The sequence below is a fragment of the Coenobita brevimanus genome, chromosome 53, assembly GCF_032717465.1.
Source record: "Coenobita brevimanus isolate Jiangsu-jjx chromosome 53, ASM3271746v2, whole genome shotgun sequence".
NCBI lineage: Eukaryota > Metazoa > Arthropoda > Malacostraca > Decapoda > Coenobitidae > Coenobita > Coenobita brevimanus.
In genome coordinates, this window is record NC_137006.1 from 142,561 (window position 1) to 167,958 (window position 25,398).

General features: G+C 44.0%; 1 protein-coding gene across 1 annotated transcript in view; it reads right to left on the reverse strand.

Moving 5' to 3' along the window:
* LOC145400694 (RAB11-binding protein RELCH homolog) overlaps positions 1 to 22,977 on the reverse strand; it is a 37,911-nt gene extending 14,934 nt beyond the window's left edge. Inside the window, exons 1-7 of the mRNA XM_080273130.1 lie at positions 22,707 to 22,977; positions 20,257 to 20,418; positions 18,734 to 18,909; positions 16,774 to 17,042; positions 12,428 to 13,186; positions 10,476 to 10,656; positions 8,470 to 9,984 (exon numbers count right to left, since the gene is read on the reverse strand). Coding sequence (XP_080129256.1) covers positions 8,470 to 9,984; positions 10,476 to 10,656; positions 12,428 to 13,186; positions 16,774 to 17,042; positions 18,734 to 18,909; positions 20,257 to 20,418; positions 22,707 to 22,977 — 3,333 coding nt within the window. The remainder of the gene's footprint in view (positions 1 to 8,469; positions 9,985 to 10,475; positions 10,657 to 12,427; positions 13,187 to 16,773; positions 17,043 to 18,733; positions 18,910 to 20,256; positions 20,419 to 22,706) is intronic.
* Between the last annotated feature and the right edge of the window lie 2,421 nt (positions 22,978 to 25,398).

A 25,398-nucleotide genomic window follows, 5' to 3' on the forward strand; every position in this document is an offset into this window, starting at 1 on the left:
GCAGGCAATAGTTGCTCTTCTCTTCCAAGGGACCCTCCTCCTTTTCCGGGAGAGAGAGAGGAAGTCCAGGGACATTTTTATAACCACAATGCAGCTGCACAGTTATGTCAGTGCCACCACTTGAAAGTGTCCTTTTCAAAATCTGCCTATTGCAAGACCATACTTCTGTCTGAACTCAGATCCCAAAAATCACACTTGAAAAATGTAACATAAGACTGTTCTTCTGTACTAATAAGCAAAATGAAGTGTAGGAATATGGAGATAAAACTGGCATGTAGAACATAAAAAAGAAAGAGATACTCTACCTTTACTGCATATACAGTACACTCTCATCAGTACCAGCTCTTGAGCTATCTGATGCCACTAAAAAATCTAGTTCATTGCACTGGCAACACAGTGAGCTTACTGATATTTTTTTTCTCAACAATATCAAGACATAAAGCTGTATAAAAACAAAAAACTGAGTGTGCAAGAAGTCCAGTATGGGAGTGGATCAGCCAGAAAGATTGCTGGGAGGGATTGTTATTATAAGTTGTCTGGCAGGGTAGGACAGATGGATATGGTGATGTGGGTATGTTGGTTGAGGAGAAATGGGTGGAAAATGTCATGAATGTTATGAGAGTAAGAAATAGGATAACAGTAATGAAAACTTTGTTCGGTGGGAAAATGGTTGCATTTATATGAGTGTAAGCTCCACAGGCAGGCTTGGATGAGGTAGAAAAGGATAGATTTTGGGATGAATTACTACGTGTAGTAAGTGGTATGGGGGATGATGAGACCATAGGCTTGGGAAGGGACTTAAATGGTCATGTAGGTGAAGCAGCTCAAGGATATGAAAGAATATGTGGGGGATGTGCATATGGTACAAGAAATGAGGAAGAGGAAAGGATACTCAAGTTTGGAGAGGCAATGAACATGATTGTGTGCAACACACATTTTAGGAAGAGAGAGGTAAGTTGATTACATATGAGTCTGGGGGAAATACCTGCCAGATAGACTATTTCCTGGTCAGGAGGGTGATAGGAGGTTAGTGAGGGATGTTAAAGTTACAAGGAGAGAAGAGTGTGTGCAGCAACACAAGTTACTGACATGTGACATGGTGTATGGAGCAAGTAATGAAAAAGAGGACCTATGCACCTGGAAGGAAAATAGGGAAGCTGAAAAACCAAGCAGTAAGGGATGCCCTCTATAGCGAGATGAGGAGAATGGTGGCTGAACAGGGAGATGTTGACAGAAGTGTTAATGAACAGTACAGAGCCCTCAACAGCAACCTCGAGTTACTGATTCAGCATGTGGATGGACAAGAGGCCCACCAAGACATAAAGTGACCTGGTGGTGGGACAAGGGTGTAGAAGCTGAAGTTAAGGAGAAAAGAAGGCTTTTCCAGCAATGGAAGAAGGGTGGTAACAATGAGGAATACTTGGCTGCCAAGCATAGGGCTAGAAAAGAGGTTTACAGGGCAAAGTCTGAGTCAGAGTGACTTTTCCTTGATAACCTAAATCATGTGGAAAGGAAGAATATGATATTTAAGGTGGCAAATCAGATGAAGAGGGATAATTGGAATACTATAGGTGAGCAGTGTGTGAAGAATGATGAAGGAAGGGTGGTGGTGAACAGTGGGGATATGAAAGATGCATGGAGAAAGCATTATAGCCAGTTGTTGAATGAGGAGTTTGACTGGGACAGGGAAGGTTTGGAGCTCACAGATCCAGTATTTGGCACTTGGCCTTTGAATGATGCTGCTACTGTGAGTGGGGCAATAGGCAGGATGCAGGTGGGGAAGGCAGTTTTTTTTTTTTTTTTACTCTGGGTATAGGCTTCACAGCCTGCTCCCAAGACCCAGTAGTCCTCCTACACACCATACACTTCTACATGTCACCACTTTGGCTCTAACACCCACTGTCCATATTGAATACATGCTAGGGCTGTCTCATACAGGACTGGTGTATTGGTATTAGCGGAGGTATTTTTACGACATGTCGGCGGGTCTTCTGGTAGATTGGTAAAGTCTGATTTTACAAAATTCAAATCTTTAAACTGTTCCCTGCCCCAGCTGGGATTTGAACCTGGGTCCGGTAGGACTGCATGCCACATCTCTATCGATTGCTGAAATGTTGAAAGCCAAAAGAGATATAGTAATGAGGTTAGTCACTGACCAAATCAATACAGTTATATATGAGTGTGTTGTCCAAGATGACTGGCTAAGGAGTGCAACTGTAAATGTGTACAAGGGGAAGGGTGATGCCCTGGAAAGAGGAAATTATAGAGGCATAACACTTTTAGACCAGATAATGAAGGAAATGGAGAGAGTTTTAGAAGGTATGATTAGAGAAATATAAGGTATGATTAGAAAAAGAGTGAATACTGATGAGATGCAGTTTGGAATCATGCCAGACCAAGGAATAAATGATGTCATACTCATTGTTCAACAGCTTCAGGAAAAATATATAAGAAGGAAAAGCCTCTTCTGTCTTTCTTTCCTCCATTCTTTCCTCGTCCATCCGCCTACAAGTGACTTTACACTCTCTCTTCTGTCTTTCTTTCCTTCATTCTTTCCTCTTCCTTCTAACTGTGGGTGACTCTATACTGAATGATGAGCCAAATGGTTTCCTGTACACCAGGAAACCATTTACTATGCTAGGTGGTAACCATATAACCGAATTTTGGCACCTGGCGGTTTAGTGGGTATTTACGGCACTCCAATCGGATTGAGCCGGTGAAGGTTTATATCCAAGGGGTGGTTGGGGTTTATTGCTCACATAATGCCACTCAGGGATGAGTAAGGCTGGTCACTCTCATCTTAAATGTCAGGACCAACTTGCCTAGCCCAGGGCTCCTATGCTCCTCACAGGGCAATGTAGGAATGGATGATGGATGGACGGATGGATGGATGGAAAAGAGAACTGTACTCTGTTTTTGTTGATTTGAAGAAGGCCTTTGACACAGTCCATAGAGGGGTGGGGATGTGGACAACGAGAAAGTTTGGGATCAAGGAGTGGCTGGTTAGGGTAGTTATGGCCATGTATGTGGGTGCTTGCACCCAGGCAAGGGTGAATGGAGATCTGAGTGATAAGTTTTCCGTGAATGTTGGTGTGCACCAGGGGTCAGTTTTGAGCCAACTGTTGTTTATCATGGCACTTGAAGCCCTCTCACATGACTTCAGAAATGGACTCCCATGGGAGATGCTGTATGCTGATGATTTGGCGTTCACTGCAGAGAATGAAAGGTAGGCGGAGGAAAGATTTAGGAAGTGGAGAGATGGTATGGGGCACAAAGCTTAAGAGTAAATGCTGATAAAACAAAAGAGATGGTACCGTATCTAGGGCTGGTGGTGGTACTGTCAAAGAAGAGGGGGAGTGGCCATATGCAATTTCCCACAAGGGCATGGGAAGTAATTCCATCCTGTGCAGTGTCTGTGATAAGTGGGTGCATAATAGATGTGGTGGTAATAAAGGCAAACTGCGAGATAATGTTGATTTCATGTGTGCAGTGTGTCAGGGAAAGCAGGTGGAGATTGTCTGACGTGAAAGGATTGAACTTGTTGGTGAGTCTCATGAGTGTGTGGAAGAGTTTTGTTATTTGGAAGACATGTTATGTGCCAGAGGTGGGGCTGGAACTAGCTCTGTGGCTACAATGAGGAGTGGTTTGAAGAAGTTCAGGGAGCAGTTGCCTCTCATGACAATGAGAGGGCTCTCCCTCCATGCAAAGGGATCTTTGTATGCAGCACGTGTTAGGAGTGTATTGTTGTATGGTACTGAGAGCTGGGCAGTAAAGGAAGAGGATATTCGCAGGCTCAAACGTACAGAAAAGACAATGATTAGGTGGATGTGCAGTGCGTCCCTGAGTGTGAGGCCTGGGGGGGACTAGGTTTACGACGGAAGAGTTAAGGGGTAGGATAGGACTGGAGTGTACTGGTGCTGTGATGAGAAGAGGTAGATTGAGAAGGTTTGGGCATGTGGAGAGGATGGGGGATGATAACTGGGTGCAGAAAGTGAGAAGTGTTAATGTTAGGGCTAGGACTGCGAGAGGGAGACCGAAAAAGACCTGGGATGAGGTCTTTGAGTGTGACCTCAGTGATATGGGACTGAATAGGGAAGCTGCCAGAGATCATGCAGCATGGACAGCCGCCATTAGGTGACCAAGGTTGACCCATGCAAGCATGTTGGAGCCTTCAAAAATGAACGACAAACAAACAACGAATGTACTATAAAAACAGTGCATGAAGATGTAAGCCCATAAGATTACAGTAATTAATGATAAACCTGTAATTATTAGTGTAGGTAGTGGATGGATGGCTACCACTGACCCTGGCAGGTACTGCCATGATAATGAAATGTGGCTACAAGCTTGGTTACCCACATGTTATCACTCTTCAGGCAGGAAACAATCACAGTTTAAGCTTAGGCTCTCACATTGTAACAAATCTTATTACACAGCATAAATTTCTTTTCTAACAAAAGTTTCCAACAAATTGTGGCAAATAATTAGCTGGTTATGACACTTGGTTGAGCTTCCAGTCCACAAAAAACATCAACTATATTATGATGAACCTCAATAAGAAGATTCCTTAAGAAGTGGCATGGCACTGAGTGCTTGACTGTAACTGTCATCTTTGATCAGCGGGCATCCCACATTACAGAGACATGTCAACAATACAGAATGCTTCAGAAATTATTGTCAAATGCTGAGAGCTTGATCACACATTCATACTCTCAGTTTTAATAACACACTGTACACCCCATAGAATCTATCTATCTATCTACTGTCAGACACCTCAATCCCATTTGGGGTGGCCACAAATAAATCACCTCCAAGTTGCCCTGTCCCCCGCCATTTCACTGCCCTGCTCCCAACTCACACCCACCTCTCTCATATACCTCTCCACCCCATCCCTCCATCTCATCCTCGGCCTCCCCCTCTCTCTTCCCCCCTCCACCTCACTCACATACACTCTCTTCGTCAGTCTTTCACCCTCCATCCTCTCCACATGGCCAAACCACCTCAGTGTGTTCCTCATAACGCTTCCTATCACATCCACATCCACACCACAACGCTCCTTTATATCCTCATTCGTCAGCCTGTCTCTCCATGTGACTCCACAGGCTCCTCTTAAATAACTCATTTCCACTGCTCTCACTCTTGACTTGTGTCTTTCCAACAACGTCCAAGCTTCACTTCCATACGTTAGAGTTGGTATCACAATACTGTCATGTAGTAACTTTTTCACTTCCATGCTCACTTCCCTGTTTCTTATCACTGCTTTCAAAGAACCAGCAACCTTTCTTCCCTGCTGTACCCTTTCAAGCACTTCATCCTCCAAACCTCCATCCTTACCCATCACACTACCCAAGTACTTAGACGTACTCACATTTTCCAATTCCTCACCATCCAACCTCGCTGTACATTCACTGACTTCACCTCTCTCAAAGACCATCACTTTACTCTTCCCTACATTCACCTTTAGATTCCATTTCTTACACACTCTCCCAAACTCATCCACCAAGCCTTGCAGCTCCCCTTTGTCTTCACTCAACAACACAGTATCATCTGCAAACAACAGTACAGGGAGTTTCCAAACACTATCCTCTCTCACCAGGGCCACTCCAACATCCACTACCCTACCTTGTACCTCTTTTATTACTCCATCCATGTACAGATTGAACAACCATGGAGACATGACACATCCCTGTTTCAAACCAACTTTCAAAGAGAAAAATTCACTTAGTTCACCATCCACACGCACTGCAGCCTTCGCACCATCGTACATACTCTTCACAGCATTCAACAACTTCCCATCTACTCCATATATTCTTAACACTTTCCACAATCCTTGTCTATCCACCCTGTCATACGCTTTCTCCAAATCCATGAAAGCCGCATACAACTTCTTTCCTTTCTCTAGCAACTTTTCCACTAAAGATCTAGGAATGAATATCTGATCTACACAACCTCTTGCCTTCCTAAAGCCTCCCTGTTCTTCTCCAACTAATTTCTCTGTTCTTTCTCTAACTCTGTCAATAAGTATCCTACCATACACTTTTCCTATTATACTAAGAAGACAAATGCCCCTATGATTACCACACACTTCATTTTCCCCTCTTCCTTTGTGCTAGGGAATAATTATACCTGACTTCCAATCCTCCGGGACTCTACCTTCCTCCCAGGCCAATCTGCACATCTTCCACATCCATTCTACTACTATCTCTCCCCCATGCTTCAGCATTTCACCACACACTCCATCAATTCCTGGGGCTTTCCCCGATTTAACTTTCTTCATTGCTTCCACAACTTCTATCCTACTGATTTCTTCCTGTCTTCTCACCTCCCTCCTCCCAGCCATTCCCCAGCCACTTATACTCGCATTGCTTCCATCCTCTATGTTCAACAATTCCTTAAAGTGTTTTCTCCATCTGCTCACTTTTTCTCCCTTCTCCACTAGTAATCTACCATTTTTATCTTTCACTCCCCTGCTAACTTCACTTCCACCCTGTCTTACTCTTTTCACCTCTTTCCAGAACATTTTCTTACAGTCCCTCCACTTTACACTCAAATTCCTTCCAAATTCCTCATCCACTTATCTTCTTACTCTCACGTACTAATCTTTTCACCTCTCTCTTTCTTTCTACATATAACTCTCTCTTCTGCCTCTCAACTTCTTCCACGCCCCTATTTCTCATCCATTCATTGTATGCTTTCTTCTTTTGTGCCACAGCCTGTCTCACCTCTTCAGTCCACCACGCTGTTCCTTGCACCCCCCTCCGTCTTCTCTTCCTTCCACACACCACATCACATGCTGCACGTATTTCTTCTGTAAATATCCTACACACACCTTCCACGTCTCCCATCTGCTCCAATTCATATTTGCCCAATCGTTCCTCCACTTCTCTCTTATACTCTGCCTTTTTCTCATCCTCTTGTAACCTTTCCACTCTCCATGCAATTACTCCTTCCTCTTGTCTTTCCCTTCTTCTATTCCTCCATCTTACTTGAATCCTAATTCTGGCCACCACCAAGTAGTGGTCAGAAAGTCCACTCCCCCAACCTCTATAAGCTCTTACATCCATTACACATCTTCGCATCCTTTCATCCACACACACATAATCAATCATTGCCTTCCTTTCATTCAGTTCACCACCCACCCTTCTCATCACTCGCCATGTATACCTGTGGATCATTTTATGCCTGAAGAGGGTATTGGCTATTACCAACCCCCTCCCAGCACAAATGTCCACTAACGCACTCCCATTCTCATCTATCTCAGCAGGCACACCCCACTCACCAACTATTCCATCCACCTTCACATTCCCAACTTTACCATTCATATCACCGATCAAAAACACTCTCTCATTCCTTCCAAACTTTTCCATGCACACTTCTACGTTTGTCCAGAACTCTTCTCTCACTCTTCTAGCACGATCTTGCGTTGGCGCATACATACACACAATCGCCCACATTTGTATTCCAACTTTCAACTTTACCCACACAATCCTTGACCCAATTGATCCATACTGTCTTATGCTCTTCTTCCATCTTTGACTCACAACTATACATACTCCTTCCTTTGCCCTCTCATTCTCACCTACTCCTGCACATATACCCCATCCATACTCCCATTCTCTCACACTTTCTCCTCGTCATTTTGTTTCAGTTATTCCACATACATCCACTTTCGCACCCTCAAGCACCTGGACAATCTCTCTCTTTCACCTCATCATTCGCTCCTCTTACATTCCATGTAACAATTACCAAGTCCTTTGTCCGGTCCTTGGTCGTCATCGTTTGGTCAGTCCTTGTCCGAGGCTTCTTGTTTGTATTTTTAATTAGTTGTTTTCCGGGGAGGGGCACTAACCCTCCGCCAACCCTTTTAGTCACCTTTTATGACAAGCAGGGATACTGGGGGAGTATTCTTGAAAAACTCCCCTGCCCCCAGGGGTAGGCAATAACTAGGAAACTTCCCAAGCTCATGACAGTACAGATCCAAGACATTAATATGAGGCACTTCGAGCCAGAGGGGTGACCGTGTATTTTGCTTATTTGCTTTGACAGCTAATTACCACACTGTAATATACTTTAAACATGCCATGTTTACCACCATTTTAATCGTCTTGGGTAGGACTTTCAAGCTAAACAATAAAATGCACATAAGTATAATTTTACCATTATATAATTAGCCATGTCAAAGTTTAACATCTAATTACCGAAAATGAGAATAATGCACGGTCGCCCCTCTGGCTTGAAGCACCTAATATGATGGACACAAAAATACTTTAGATAATGCAGAAATACATGTGTAAACGTGCTAATGAAATTATTTCATGCAAATAATCAAAAGCAATACAGCTATGCACTGGTTACTAATGTAATATCTTGCAGGATCAGTGACAGCCAATCATCTACAGTAACAGCCATGCAAACATCGAGTGGTGAATGTAAAAACATCGAAGGTGTAATGGGAATAGATTAAGTTACCTGCGGTGTGGCGGTGGTGGTGAGTGTAGTGGCCAAGGGTGGCAGTGTGGCTGCCCTCACAGTATGGTCAGGGTCAGTGGCCAGGGTGACCAAGGCTGGCAGGACCCGGGCAGCCACTTGAGCCTCAGGAAGGGCAGACAGTGCAGTGCCCCATAGCATGGCTGTGGCAGCTCTCACAGGTGGGGCAGGATGTACCACACAGGCCCACAGAGCAGCCAAGACTGGTTCATGATGGCGGGTGGTGAGAAGCAGAGTTGCCACCAGGGCCTGCAGGGGCTCAGGCGGGGCTCGGCACTGGGCTAGTGTGGTCAAGTGACGTGTCAGGAAACCCTCCAGTTCCTCTGCAGGACCAGCTCCCAGCACCCCAGCAGCATACACCAGAGGCAGGGCTGAGGTTAGCCCTGTCCTGCCTGCCCTAACAGCTTCTACCCCCGCCTGGTCTGCTGCTGCCCCCAACCGTCCCAGCACCGCAGGCACCAGGGAGGAGGAAGTGAGGTGTGGCCCCAGGTATGCCACCATCCGTGTCACCAGCCTCACACCAGCCTCCACCACACGCCCTGCCACAGCTTCCACCTGTGCAAGTGCCTCCATCACACCACTCACCACTCGCCCCGTCACATAATCAAGTTCTGGCCACGATCGGAACCACTCTCGTCCGACATACTGGTGCAACTGCTGCAGTGTTGCCTCAGCTCCTCCCTGATCATGATCAGTCAGCACTATCTCCAGCTCCTCAAGAATGTTGCAGGCAACAAGGGGTGCCAGAGGAGCAGGTGGTGAGGTGTCCTGGGATGAAGTGTCCTGGGAGGGGAGGGTGATGATGAGGGCAGCAAGCAAGAACGGCAGAAGGAGAGTGATGGCATCAAACAAGGCAGCCAGGGACTGCTGTGCAGGAGTCTGGGAAGCCTGATGGGCTAGCTGAGCCAGACGAGTCAACAAGGGGTCCAATAGGGTAGGCAGAACCTTGGCCTCCAGTGCCCATGTACCCAGAGCTGTCACCAGCAGATCCAAGGGCTGGGTCTGTACTGCAACATCAGAGGTGATCTGGGCAGACTCTGATGCCTCCAGGCACTGGACCATGGTGGAAGCCAGGCTGGGCAGTTTGTCCAGATCATCAAGGAAGGTCACCAAAAGTGCCAGGCTGGCCAGGGCAGCCCCACGCACCCCTGGGTCCCGCTCACCACCTGAGGTCAGAAGCTGCAGCAACATGGACAGCAGAAGGGAGTCTCGGAGGGCAGGGGAAGTGTAGGGTGCGAGGGCAGCTGTGGACTGAGCCACCAACAGGCGCCTCTCAGGATACTTATGGCTGAGCTGCTCCCACACCTGTGGTAACACCTCTCCCTCCAACCCCTCTGGACCAAGCACTCGCCCCAGCCCCACCAACCCTGCCAGGATGGTGCCTCGTTGAGCTGCATCTGGCCGCTTGATCAGGTTGAAGAGCAGGTGCAACAGCTTCTCTCGCTGACCTGGGTCCCCATGAAGCATCACAGCACACACCACCAGTGGCACCACAACCTGCAGAGTACCATATATTATTCAACTCTGTAACAGCACTGCAAATAAGGAGACACTGGCAAATCAGCTAATTAAGTGGCATTGGAGTTTAACAGGCAATTTCCGTTATTAAGAATGGATTAATGGCAGTTAAGAACATCATAAACAGGACATCTTGTAAATTACTAAACCTCTAGTGTCTTACAACATGTCAGTACAGTACACCATTGTTTTACAACAAGGATATGTTTGAAAAAATACATCACATAATGATTTATCATCTATCAAGTCACTTATAACGTGGGTTCAACGGGGATACATTTTTGGATAAGGGTCATGTACCCAACAAATTGAAAGGGGCTAATCATGAACCCAAAACAACATACAGTATACCAAAAATTGTCTGTGATCACCAAGAATACAGGAGAACAATGTGCGACAGTATGGACGGGGATTACCTGCATATCGACAACTCTTAAAAATAACAACAAACAGAATGCACCATCACCAACCTCCCGCTTGGCCAGAATGACATTTGGAGCAATGTTGTGTAGAGAGTCTGCCACCACCCTGACCAAGCCTCTGCCCTCCTCTCCCAAGGCCCTCACAGCTGCCTCCACTTGCCCCGCTCCAACCACTGTCCCACCCAGACTTGCACTCACCACTGCATCGATAAGCACAGCTGGGGGTTGCCTGATGGAAGAAGAAGGGAGAGATGGCTTCAGATTAATACTTATCAAGTGAACAAAGATTATAATCCCACTGTTGTTGTGGCTCCAGGCTCATCTGGGTGTGAACCTGGTGGACTGCAGGCTGAAGTTCCCCTCCTTCTGCAGTTCACCATCCTTCTTTTGTGGACAGGGAGGGAACTGAGGGATACTGTACAAATGAGCAACAAAGCACCTTGTCATATTGATGCCCCCACATGAAAGCATCCCCTTCCATCACCTAATTAATCCATAAACCTTGGTTAGGGGAAAATCTCCTGTGTCCCTGGTGTGAAAAAAAAAAAAAAATGATGTTTCATTGCATTTAGTGGTCATACTGGATCATACAAAATGTGATAAAGTATATGAGGATCAATTTATAGGTCAAAATGTGGTACAGTTTAAATGTTCCAGTGGCCCAAAGTAATGGAGTTTTCTGACATGTTGAAAACAGCTATATGATTTTTGTTTCATCAGATATATGAGATGGAAAAAAGTACATTGAAGTACGAACATGCAAATTTCGAAGATGGAACATGCAAATTTCCAGGTCAATATCTCGTCTAGAGTGCCAATACAGGTATACAGGGCGAAGTCTGAGTCACAGTGACTTTTACTTGATAACCTAAATCATGGGGAAAGGAAAAATATATTTATGGTGGCAAAGCAGATGAAGAAGGATAATCAGGATACTATTGGTGAGCAGTGTGTGAAGAATGATGAAGGAAGGGTAGTGGTGAACAGTGAGGATATTAAAGACGCATGGAGAGAGCATTATAGCCGGTTGTTGAATGCGAAGTTTGACTGGGACAGGGAAGGTTTGGAGCCAGCAAATCCAATGTTTGGCCCTTGGCTTTTGATTGATGCTGCTACTGTGAGTCAGGCAATAGGCAGGATGCAGATGGGGAAGGCAGCAGGTGTGTCTGGGTTGACTGCCGAAATGTTGAAGGCCTCAAGATATATAGGGGTGAGATTAGTCACTGCCCTGATAAATATGATTATAAATGAGTGTGTTGTCCCAGATGATTGGTTGAAGAGTGTAACTATAAATGTGTACAAAGGGAAGGGTGATGCTCTGGAAAGAGGAAATTATAGAGGTATAAAGCTTTTAGATCAGATAATGAAGGTAATGGACAGAGTTCTAGAAGGTATGATTAGAGAAAGAGTGAATATTGATGAGATGCAGTTTGGGTTTATGCCAGGCAGGGGGACCACTGATGTCATATTCATTGTTCGACAGCTTCAGGAAAACTATATTGGGAAGAAAAGGGATCTGTATTTTGTTTTTGTTGATTTGGAAAAGGCCTTTGACAGAGTCACAGTAACAAGGTCTTCTTGGCAGCAGCCACATTCCTTCCTTCCTTGTACAACTGTACTTTCCACTTCCTTGCATATTTCTTTTCTAATACTGCTGGAGAAAGATACCTTCATATGGTGTCATCAATATAGGTAACCCAGTTGCACGAATGTCCCTCGGCTCCCTTCCTACCCTCAACAGAAGGATAATGAACTGCAAGTAAAGGGAAATCTCAGCCTACAATCCACTGGATTCTCGTACAGATGACCCTGAGGCATTGTCACATTACCGTACTGCATTGATGTACTTAAACTCCCTCACCAATTTAAGTCCCTTTCCATTCATCATGGTCCAACGCAAAACACAGCATAAACTGCTTTAAAAAATGTCACTTCAAAACAACCAGAGTACTCACTGAATCGGACAAACTTGATTGCAGCACTTAATGAAAACATCTTACCTGCTGGATGATGCTTTCAGAAGTCTTTTAGCTTCACTCATCAGCTGACTGGCATACACAGATTCTTCATCTACTTCTTTGGATCCTGCCACCTTCCTTGTCCCACTGCTCACCCTCCCCAACCCCACACGAGACTCAGCCGTACAACCTCCATCTGAGACATCTTCAGCTATGGTCGCGAGTTCCTGGGAGTCTGGTGTTTCTGGCTTCTCACTCATACTAGGCTCCAAGTCTTTGGTTTCTCTAGCCTCACCATCATTCTCTCTCATGTCATTATCTGTGTCTTTTTCTTTGGGTTTTGTGTCCCCTGCTGACTGACTACAGCTTGGGGTTTGAGCTTCTAACAACACTTCTATGGATTCGGACGGATCTTCATACCCGCTTAGGGTTGGACCTAGACTACCCCTTTCACCACCCCTGTTATCACCACTGTCACCAACATCCAAGGTCTCCAGATCACCTTGCAATGTTTCCACCTCATGATCCCCATCATCCCCCCCAGGCCCAGATCCAACTGTCTGGCCTCTTACTGGTCCCGACGCCACCACCACAAAGCCACTACCAGCCACTTCCTCATTGTCTGATGTCCCTTCTGGTGATCCCCTGCCATCCCCTCCACTGGCATCCATGGGGCTGAGCACTGGCATAGGGGTGGGGTGACCCTCTGCCTGACTCCGATCCACCATGCCTGGTTTACCAGGGGACGTAAGTGGGGTTACACTTGGTGTGGAAGTCCGACGATGCAACTTCTGTAGTTCCCTATTGTAAGAAAATGAGAGATTAAATGAGATGAAAAGGGGAAAAAATATAATAAAATGGACATTTAAGGTAAAATAATACTGTAGATAAAAGAATCCAGAAAAACTTGTACAAATGTCTGAATAGACTTTTCCCTCCATCCATCATCCGATCCTACGTTGCCCCATGAGGAGCGTAGGAGCCTAGGGCTAGGCAGTTGGTCCTGACATTTAAGATGAGAGTGACCAGCCTCACTCATCCCTGAGAGGCATTACAGTACTTGAGCAATAAATCCCAACCACTCCTTGGATATAAACCTTCACTGGCTCAATCCGATTGGAGCACAATAATTACCCACTAAACCACCAGGTGCCAAAATTTGGTTATGTGGTTACCACCCAGTGTAGTAAATGGTTTCCTGGTGTACAGAAAACCATTTGGCTTGTCACTCAGTGCAAAGTCATCCACAGGCAGAAGGAAGAGGAAAGAATGAAAGACAGAAGAGGGAGTGCAGAGTCACCCGCAGGCAGAACGACAAGGAAAGAATGAAGGAAAGAAAGACAGAAGAAGATGGAAGGAAAGGGGGATGGAGGAGAGGACAGGGCAGACACCCGACAGCAGCACAAATTGAGTGAGTGGATGGCTTTTGACTGCATAAATTCTGTTAAGTCAACACTGGCATTTGTAATAATTTCAAAACTATTTTCAATATTCTCTCCTGATTTCAGAATTCTCCTAAAACATCACAATTCACATTTCATTTTACCATATCATAAAGTGCATGACAACTCATGCAAAACTAGTATAGATAAATATCTTGCTAGATATCAAAATACATCATAGTTTTTTTCTCATTAATGACATCACATGACTGGTGTTTAATGACTGTTTTTGTTGCTATTGTGGTTCCTTGGTCAACTAGATGTGAACCTAATGGACTAGAGGAAATGTGATCATTTCAGTTGGAAGCTTCCTCAGTTCTTTTGTAGAAACTATGCTGAATGTCTGTCTGTGCTCCAAAAGTGATGTGTAGGAGATGAGTATTGCATTTCGCAGCATATATGACATGTACTGTGTATGACGCACTCTAATTTTGGAAGAGTAAGTCTAAGGAAAAAAGTTATTGACTCCTAACCAACACCCACTAAAACCTTTGCTTCATACAGTCATATTCACACAAATGCACACTCATCTTTCAGTATCTCCATTCAGTACTATTCATTAGTTATAATTTCATTATTTCTAAATAAAAGCAATAGCTAGTGAAAATCTGTACCACAGTCATAAATTTAAATACTGCACTACAAATTTCTTCTGTCCAATCTTCAACTTCTTTAATGAGTTTGAACCAGGTTGGTTTGTATATACAGTACATATCCATCTCTCAGTGCCTCTGTTCAACACCATTCATCAGTCTACACTGTAAAAGCGAAAATGTATGGTATAGCTAACAGTCATACATGTGTACAACAGACCGTGCTTCTGTCCACCCTCCTTCTTTTCTGCTGATCTTGACCCAGCTGGGTTTGTCCTCAAGTCACCTGACTGCATGTAAAATACCCACGTTTCATGAAAAGCATACATAAAATCACAAAAAATAAAGGTCAATAAAAAGTTACAAGCACTTGTTCCTCCTAAAAATCCATGCTTGCATCGAGAACTTTCAGCTATATTCACCAGCAGACACAGGTGGCACCACCGTCAGTATGGGTTTGTCCTTAAGTCATTTGATTGTGTTAAATGTATAGAGTCAGCATGATTCATGCAAAGAGAATACAAAATCACAAAAAAATACAACCAATAAGAAGCTGCAAACACTTGTTCATCCTAAAAATGCATGCTGGAACTGAGGACTTTCAGCTATGCTTACTAGCAGACATTAGGTGGCAGCATTGTCAGTATGTAAACAGAGTTGTGGTTGTCCTTGAAGTTTTTCGTAAATGTTCTGAGTATACATTCAAGTTCATGTTTGTCACAATTTATCAACAGTTTTAGTTTAATTAAATAATCTATCTATCTATTTATCATCCAAGCCTACGTTGCCCCATAAGGAGCATAGGAGCCCTGGGCTAGGCAAGTTGGTCCTGACATTTAAGATAAGAGGGACCAGCCTCACTCATCCCTGAGTGACATTACATGAGCAATCAACCCCAACCACTCCTTGGATATAAACCTTCACCGGCTCAATCTGATTGGAGCACCGTAATTATCCACTAAACCACCAGGCGCCAAAATCTGGTTATATGGTTACCACCCAGTGTAGTAAATAGTTTCCTGGTGTGCAGGAAACCATTTGGCTTGTCACTCAGTGTAGAGTCACCCACAGGCAGAAGGAAGTGGAGAGAATGAAGGAAAGAAAGACAGAAGAGGGAGTGTAAAGTCATCCGTAGGCAGAAGGACGAGGATAGAATGAAGGAAAGAAAGACAGAAGAGGATGGAAGGAAACAAGGATGGAGGAGAGGAAAGGGCAGACACCCGAGAGCAGCATTACATTGAGTGAGTGGATGGTAGGCACCCCCACCTCCTTAATTTTATTGTATATTCTACTAGTGCTATGCAGTTTATAAGATAAAGGGGGTGGGAATGCATCTTATATGTTCAAATATTAGGTACCGGTACATGTGATCTGAGATGACAGTTGGCATTCCAGTGTGAACATCACCCGCCTCTGCTTCAGTACCAACACAAAATACAACTCACAAATAATCCAATCTTACCTAAATGTAGCATAATTATGTTGACTGAACTTTGACAGTAACACGATCTAAAACAAAATACAACTCACAATCCAACATTAGTTAAGGTAACTGCAGCAACACAGAGTAGCATCTACAGCAGCTATGTGCTTTTGTGATGTTCCATCTTACAACTTCCACAGCTTTTCCAGTGGATTATGTTTGTTTTGAGGTTACCAGTTGTACTTTGCTACCAGTAGTTTTACTTTTTTTTTTTTTTTTTTTTTTTACATAAAGAAAGTGTCAGAGAGATTTACCCATATTTTATTGTCTATTTATCTACCTATCTATCTATTGCCAGATGCCTTCATCCCAAAAAGGGTGGCCAAACACAGATCACATTCACACATTCATGCCACCATTCTTTGCCATCAGGCTGCCCTCACTCATATACCTTTCCATCACATCCTTTCATCTCATCTTCATTCTCCCCTTTCCCTTCCCCACCTTCACCTCACTCACACACACACACACACACACATTTTCTTAGTCAATCTCTATACATGGCCAAACTTTCTCAAGGAACTTCTAAATCCTTTCCAGCACATCCACATCAACACCACAATGCTCCTTTACTTCTTTGTTTGTCTGTCTCTCCACATCATGCCACATGCTCCTCTTAAATAACTCATTTCCACTTCCCTCACTCTCAATTTCCATCATTGCCACAGAGTCCAAACTTTATTTCTATACACTAAATTGGGGCTCACAATACTGTCATGCAACAACTTCTCTACATCCATGCTCTCTTCCTTATTCCTTACAAGTACCCTCAATGTGCAGGCAACCTTCCTGCTCTGGTGTACTTTTTCTTGCACTCTTACTGTTATCTAGAATAAAGTAAAGGTGAATTAGCATCAAGACACAGCTCACCTCTCCTGGACTGAGATTTTCCTTTTGGCTTCTTCTAGCTGTCTCTGCATCTCAGCCATCTGTCGCTGGGCACCAGTGGCTTCTGTAGTGTGGGTGGCATGAGGAATGTCTGTGGTGGTGTGAGGGATGTCTGTGATGGGTGTAGGGCTGGTGGTCTGTGTGGCTGTGGTGATCAGGGGAGACCGAGAATGGCCAGTGTCTCGGAGGAGGTGCACCAGGTTTGGGGGTCGGCTGGTGTTGAGCCCCACGTCATCCCAGTGCTCAAAGTCCTACACAAGCAGCCAAATACAATGAGTCCTCATTATCTTCTTCAGAACAGTGATGTCAGTTTTCATTTTAATCATCATACCACCCAACAATTTCATATAACAATTTGACTCTAGTACTGAAATGGTTAATGAAGGTTATATCTACTGTAATCTCTTTAGTTCAAAATGGCCCTTCCATTGTTGTTGTTGTTGCTGGGTAACCCAGTCTGTCTGGCCAAGTAAACCCATCAACCACAGGGAGGCAACTGCAGGGCCATCCCATGTAGTGAATTAATGATCCCTTGTGGCAGACAGAGCCTCAGCACAAGAAGGCACAGGTAAAAGTGTGAAGATTTGGTTCCTGGATGGACACTGCATTTGCATCTTCCCACAGAGTTAACAAGGGCACAATAGTCGGCAGTACATCACCCTGTTATCTGGTTAAATGGTTACCATCCAGTGCTGTAAATGGCCTGAGTTACAGGAAACCATTAGGCTTTTCACTCAGTGTAGGGCCACCTGAAGTGGAGAAAGGAGTAATACAAAGTGACAGGCATGATGGAAGAAATAGGAGAAGAGGGCAGACAGAAAAAAAAAAAATATAATAAAAAATAAATAATAAAAGTGAAGGATGTGGATGATGGTCACCACTACCTACCACCTCCTCTGGGTTGATGATAATTGTTTGGAGATGGCAAAATATAAGATATAGATGGCATCACACTCTAAAGGGGTTAAGCTGTTTCACTTTAAGATGCTGATGAATTATTACATCATCATCATCATCATCCGGACCTCCTTTCCCACCCAAGGGCAGGGTGAGGAGTAGCATTGTCCAGACAGCCCTAAATTGCCCAATCGCTCTCTGGGAATCTCTAACTAACTTTCCTACAAGTGATATCGGACTTATATCCCCCTCTAGCTTCCGGCTGAAGTGTGTGGGCATACGTGTGCATATGTCTGTGCGTGTGTATATGTCAGTCACATTTCCAGCACATGATCAGGAGTGTTTGGCATTCTTGATTCGTCTAAGTAAAGGGGATGTGTAGTTGTCTCTTCCTGGAGAACTCAGACATAACTACCTGTTTTACATATTGTTACCTATGGCTATATAGTTACATACCATAGTTACATGGTGTATTGTGTTATATTATGCCAACACATTTACTTCAGCGACATCATCGGCAGCCAATCAGCAGCTGCAAGTCAAACACACCCTACTTCCCCCATACATCTCAGGTGCACAGGTCAATCAAATAGACTATAGTCATCCATTCACCATCCAATCCTATACTGCCCCATGAGGAGCGGAGGCGCCCGGGGTTAGGCAAATTGGTCCTGACATTTAAGATGAGAGTGACCAGCCTCACTCATCCCTGAGTGGCATTACCAGAGCAATAAACCCCAACCACCCCTTGGATATAAGCCTACACAAGCTCAATCTGACTGGAGCACCTTAATTACCCACTAAACCACCAGGTCCCATAATTTGGTTATATGGTTACCTCCCAGCATAGTAAATGGTTTCCTGGTGTACAGGAAACCATTTGGCTTGTCACTCAGTGTAGAGTCACCCATAAGCAGAAGGAAAGGGAAAGAATTAAGAAAAGAAAGAGACAGAAGAGGGAGTGTAAAGTCACCCATACGCAGAAGGAAGTGGAAAGAATGAATGAAAGAAGACAGTAAATACAGTAAATGTAATAGCTTCTAACCTGGTCGTCATTTTCATCAGCAAATGTTATGGCCGTAAGCTTGTAGGAGTTGTTGACGAGGTACTCATTAACCAGGAAGTTGAGGGTTCGCTGCTCATGCGGGCGGATGGAGGCCAAAGGAGCAGCTTTAGGGGGGGCCTCATCCTTCTCTTGCTCCTCTGTTGATGGCTTAGACTCTGTTGGGGGTAGAGCTGTAAGTGCTCAAGCAATAAAAAGAAATACAGTATGGACATTACTCACAAAGTATTGATATTTATTCTAAAATACAGTATTAATAAGTATTCAGTGTTAGGCTAAATTTCAATGCTGTAGTACGATATATTCTTTCGAGCTGAATGGGTTTTGTTCACGCAGTTTTGCCAGTCGTATCCTCAGCAGGAATCCGTTCAGATGCATTCCAAATGCCCGTGGTATCGTCGGCAATTTTACCATGTTACTGTTCCAATTAACCATCGTATCCTCGGCAAACCTCGTATGAAGTGCCGTGTGAATAAGTTTTGCTTAGCCTGTCTTCAAACTCGACGCGTGATAGCAGTCTTGGGGTGCGTGATAGCATGTATGGTTGTGATTTGATGTGGGCGCGATAGCAGATAAACGCGATAGAAGGGGGTTGAGTGTATAAGAATTTAGTCCGATAGCCCCTTGATTCTGATAAAAGCGAATTCCGGTCTACTGAAGTCTGTTATGTCGAGGTTTTACTGTATATAAAACTATAAAACACAGCTTTACGCTATCTCGATTCTTCCTCACTTCCAACGTCCATGTTGAAACATATAATAAACCACTTACATCACTCACCACCAAATTCTTAATAACTTCTTGGCACAAACTGTCACTCTATCCAGCTGATTCCAAAACAAGTCTTCCTCTTCCTTTTTTTTTTTTTTTTTTTTTTTTTTTTTTTTAGAGTGGGAAAAAAAATTAAATACTGGACCCAGCAAGCTACTGTACAGAAGCCTGGAAAACTATGCCTGAAAAATTAAAGGTTCAATGTATGGGGAACAGACAGATTCTGTGAATCTTCCACAGATAACTAATGGTGTACAGTGAATGAAAGAAGGGAAACACCAGTTTTTTCCTCAACAAAGAAGTGACCAGAAAAGGGAAAAGGTTGTGAATGAACAGGTGTTGTATGCAGGTCAATGTGAATACAGCAGCTACATACAACTAATTCATCCATGAATTTAACGTGTGGGAGGAAAACACAAGGAGACTTAAATTCTCCATTTCTCTATTATTTTGGACCACACAGAACCCATCCTCAATCCAAAATGTCAGAATGATAAAGAGTTCACCCTCCTATTTCTCTGATGTTCTGGACTACACAAGACCCATACTCAAAGACTTTTTGTAGTACAAAATGCTAGACAAATTAATGACTTAAGTTCCTTCCTATCTTTTCTTCTCACCCACTTTATCCACCTGTCACTATGAATCAGTCACATGCATTCTCCCATGTAATTCTCAGTCAAACCCTGCTTCCCCCATCAATCCACCATCTTGGTCTGAATCCACATTCTCACCTGTAGCCTGTGTAAGGTTGGCTCGCAATGCTTGGATGGTCTGTCGTGCCTTCCGCAGTTCAAATTCCAGCACCGCTATCCTCTCATCTGCTCCGCCTTCACCATCCTCGCTCAGTCCACCCCAGTCTAATGAATCCAGTGTTGTCTGGCTGGATGATCGTGCTGTGGAGAATGTAACCCCTTCAGTTCAATGACAGAATTTACCATTTCATTTTTCCCATCTTCTGATGACTTCACTGGACATATGGATATGTTTTACTGAAGGGATTTATTAAGGCTATACCTATCCCAACTAGGTCAAAAAGTTTTCTCTACCTGAATAAAGTCACAAATAAACACGAAGAATCAAGCAATGAATACATCTCCGGAGTCAAGGATTTACAACCTACTGTCCTATCTACATGCACCTACTGGTTGACACCGCATCCTGCAGAGGATGGCTTAAAAAAAAAAAAAAAAAGTTTCAGCATATTTTTCCCTCTATATAGTAGTAATCCCACCCCATCTCACCCCACTTTCTCACCCTAAATTTGGTGTACTTCTGTTCACATCCTACTTTGTCACCAAGGTCAAGTCCCAACGATAAGAAGATTAGGTTCAAAGAATGGCAAGATTAGGTCTGAAGGATCTGATTTCACTGTTAGCTCAGGTTGTTTAGATATGGGTTGGGTTGGGCTTGGCTGATTTTCCATTCCATCAATTCTGACAAATAGTTTGATTAGGTCCAAAGGACACCAAGGTTAAATCCAAAGACATATACTATTAGATGAATTTTATCTACCTATCTATGGCCAGGCACCTTAATCCCTTATGGGGCGGCAACAAACAAATTGCCTTCATGTCACCCTGTCCCCCACCATTTCGATGTCCTTTCCCCTGCTCACACCCCTCTCTCTCATATACCTCTCCACTCCATCCCTCCATCTCATCCTTGGTCTTCCCCTCCCTCTCCCCCCCCAACCTCACTCACATACACTCTCCTTAATAGTCTCTTGCTCTCCATCCTCTCCACATGACTAAACCACCTCAATGTATTTTTCCTAAAGCTTTCTATCACATCCACATCCCCACCATAAAGCTCCTTCACTTCCTCATTTGTCAGCCTGTCTCTCCGTGTAACTCCACGTGCTCCTCTCATATAACTCATTTCCACTGCCCTCACTCTTGTGTCCTTCCAACACATATGTTAAAGTTGGTATCACAATACAGTCCTACCATGCAGCAACTTTTTTACTTCCATGCCCACTTCCCTATTTCTATCACTGCTTTCAAAGAACCAGCAACCTTTCTTCCTTGTTGTACCCTTTCAAGCACTTCATTCTCTTAGCTTCCATCCTTACTCAACATACTACCCAAGTACTTAAATGCACTCACATTTTCTATTTCTTCACCATCCAACCTCATTGTACATTCAATGACTTCATTTCTCTCGAAAACCACAACTTTACTCTTCTCTACATTCACCTTTAGATTTCGTTTCTTTCACACACTCCCACTCATATACCAAGCCTTGCAGTTCCTCTCTGTCTTCACTTAACAATACAGCATCATCAGCAAACAACAGAACAGGAAGTTTCCGAACACTGCCCTCTTTCGTTAGGGCCACTCTAACATCCACCTCCCTACCTTGTATCTCTTTTATAACCGCATCCATATACAGACTGGACAACCATGGAGACATGACACATCCCTGTTTTAATCCAACAGTCAGACAGAAAAATTCACTCAGTTCACCATCCACATGCACTGCAGACTTAATGCCCTCACATGTACTCTTCACAACATTCAACAGCTTCCCACTTACTCCATAAGCTATTTTCCTAATAATTTCCACATTCCTTGTCTATACTTTCTGCCAAATGCTTTCTCCAAATCTAAGAAGGCAGCATACAACTTCTTTCACTTCTCTAGAAACTTTTACACTAAAGACCTTAGGATCAATATCCGATCTACACAGAGGACACCAGTAATCTGGTGCATGGATTTTTTTTTTTAATTCATTTGTTTTTCCTTCCTCTGTTCTGTAATTTAAAAAAAAAAAAAAATCAGTTTCAGCAGTACGGTAGGTAAATATATACATTTTTTTAAGAGGTGGTCCCATATCTCCTTATGGATTACCCATGAAACAACTCTACTGATATATAAAATGTACCGTAATCACTCTACCAAAACACTTTAAACACCTTACAGTCATAATTTTTGTTTTAAAAAATGAAAACGATAGGCGGTAAACATTTCTCATGATCCCAAAATTTTTAACATGTGATCTTTGTGCCTGAGAAACTAAAGAGGATTTTTACTTTGGTGCCTGTAATAATTAATGTGAACAGGGATGAAATCTGTACCGGGTGGGTAGACTAAATACCAAGAATGAAACAAAACGGATGTCCTCGCGTTCAAAGGGGCAGGCTAACATAATATAGAAATAGATGTCAAGTTTTGTGACTTACGAAGTGCAAGCGCTGGGTCTGTGAGGGTCCTGGTGGTATACTGCTCGAAGTTGGCCGGGTTGGAGAAGTAGTCCCGCAGTCTGGGAAGCTCCAGTCCCGCCTCCACCAGCTCCGTGTGCAGCTCCAGGGCCGTCAGGAGTAACTTCTCCTGCAGAAGTTTGCCTGCCACGTCGTCCCATGATAGACCTGAGTGTCGTTCTCGCTTCCTTGCTTCTGTGGGAGACAAAACTTGATCTGCGACACCCTCATCTGTCGTCCTCGTCTCCTCCATAGTAAACACTGACTTGGATACGAGCTTAAAGTTTTTGTGATGTTTAATTCTTTAGAGGAGAACGAGTAAGCATTGCTTTCTAACTGCATATTTAAATGCATATAATCTGCTCAATTTAATATAGGCATCTCATAAGATTAGTTTCACTCACAAGTAACAAGCTAAAATATTTTAGATCCTTTTTTCCGCATGACAGTCATGAATAATAAGGTTTACTTGGTACATTCTTGCTAAGGTATGATATAAGAACTGATAACATATTCATGATTTTACTGGATGCCTTATGAATATATACTTCTGGCCTACAAATAATGATGAGTAATAGTATATTAGCTGCAGGCTATTCGTCATGACTATGGTGCTAGGACAAGAAAAACGAAACTGTCATCATGCCATAACCTCTTCAGAAGGCAGGGACGCTTGGTTCACTGCCTCATATTGTAGGATGGGCGGGACAATTCTGCCTTCCTCAGGATTTCCTTAATGATGCAGAGGTGGCCGACACTTCACGTCACCTCCTAGCCTTGCTGAGTCACAGGATCACCTCCAGAAGAATACATGCCTAAGAGACAAAGCCTTAATATGGTGACAAGCAGATGACTGACAAAATACATAAGCATATTGTTCTTGTTACCGCCGGAGATTACATCAGCTTAGGAGTGACTTCTTGTCGTTCAAGGTGATAGTCACATCTGCTTAGGAACTTCGTAGCACCTCATCCTAACTATTTTATTTGGTTCTGCATATGGCAAACCGTTATTCATTTGCTTGTTATTTACGTGATTAATGTAGATCTTAAACATACATAAACAAAATACAGTATAATTGAAATGCGTGGCTTGCAAGACAGTGCCCCCGGAGACGATGTGAGGGAAGAACAACATAGTGCCCCCAGAAACACGGTGAGAAAGAAACAGTGTAGTGCCCCCAGAACCGCAGCGAGAGAGGAACAGCCCAGTGTCCCCAGAAACACACCGACACCCCTACCCGGACCCCACGGAGTAGCCACACCCATACAGGGGACCCAGTACTCTCTTCACCTTAACTTGGCCAAGATTTTCGTCCTTTTGCGACATGTTTTATATATCTCAGTGGAAGAAAAGGACAATACCACGGCTCTACATCCTTTCCATAGCATTCTTCACGTGAGTTTCATATTCCAGTGTTATTCTCTTGTTATAACTCAGCTTGCAGGGGAGAAAGATGGTAACTGTTGGCTAAGTTAGAAAATAAACACTATGAAAAGTACCGTGTGTGTGTGTGTGTGTGTGTGTGTGTGTGTATTTTAAGTGGCAAAGGAGATCCCGTAGCACCTCCTCCACAGCGATTTATTTTTATGCATCCTCCCCTCTCTCTCTCTCTCTCTCTCTCTCTCTCTCTCTCTCTCTCTCTCTTCCATGATACTGAAGCAAACTAAGTCGATACTAGAAATGCAACGAAACAAGAAAATGGTGCTAGACACAAAGAAGTGCCGTAGAAAAAGAAGAAGAAAAAATAAATAAAATGATGTAGGGCTGCAGTACTGTCTTATCCCGCAAATAGATTTGAGAAGGGCAAATATCTCCGCCATGTTAAGGTGGACAGAGTAAAGCGGGAAATTTAACCACCGCTTAGCATATGTTACGTCACTGAACTGTACTGTGGATGGCATTATATTTCGTTTCTTCCTTGGCGATTTTATGTGCACGGTAGTTTTCATTTTATTCTGGCTGCCTTAAAACTCTTCTTACCGCACAAACATGGAAGGCCAAATCCATTGTCTGTCCCTAACTGTGTCACTCACTCAGTCACTTACTCACTCACTGTACGTCTCTGAAGAATAGGGTCCAAGCCTCATGTGGAGTGTGTTGAGGGACGGGGGGAAAGTATTGCTGGTGTGTCTTGTGTGCGTCTGGGGTGTGTCTAGGGTGTGTGTAGTGCGTGTCTGAGGTATGTGTAGTGTGCATCTGTGGTTTGTATGAGGTGTGTGTAGTGTGCGTCTGGGGTGTGTATAGGGTGTGTGTAGTGTGCATCTGTGGTGTGTCTGAGGTGTGTGTACTGTGCATCTGTGGTGTGTCTGGGGTGTGTGTAGCGTGCATCTGGGGTGTGTGTAGCGTGCATCTGGGGTGTGTCTGGGGTGTGAGTAGTGTGCATCTGGGGTGTGTCTGAGGTGTGTGTGTCGTGTGTCTGGAGTGTGTCTAAGATGTATCTAAGATGCATGTGATCTGTGCCTGAGGTGCGTGTAGTGTGAGTGTGGTGCGTGGTGTGAGTATGGTGCGTGTCTGTAGTGTGTCTGGGGTGTGTCTAGAGTGTGTCAGAGGGGTGTATCCAAAGAACACCTTATGGGATACCTCCGGGTGTATCAGGGACCGTGGCGGGGACTGTGCTTGGGGGTATCAGCGGACCATCAGAGGGGGTGTATCAGGGAGGGTGTCGGGGGGT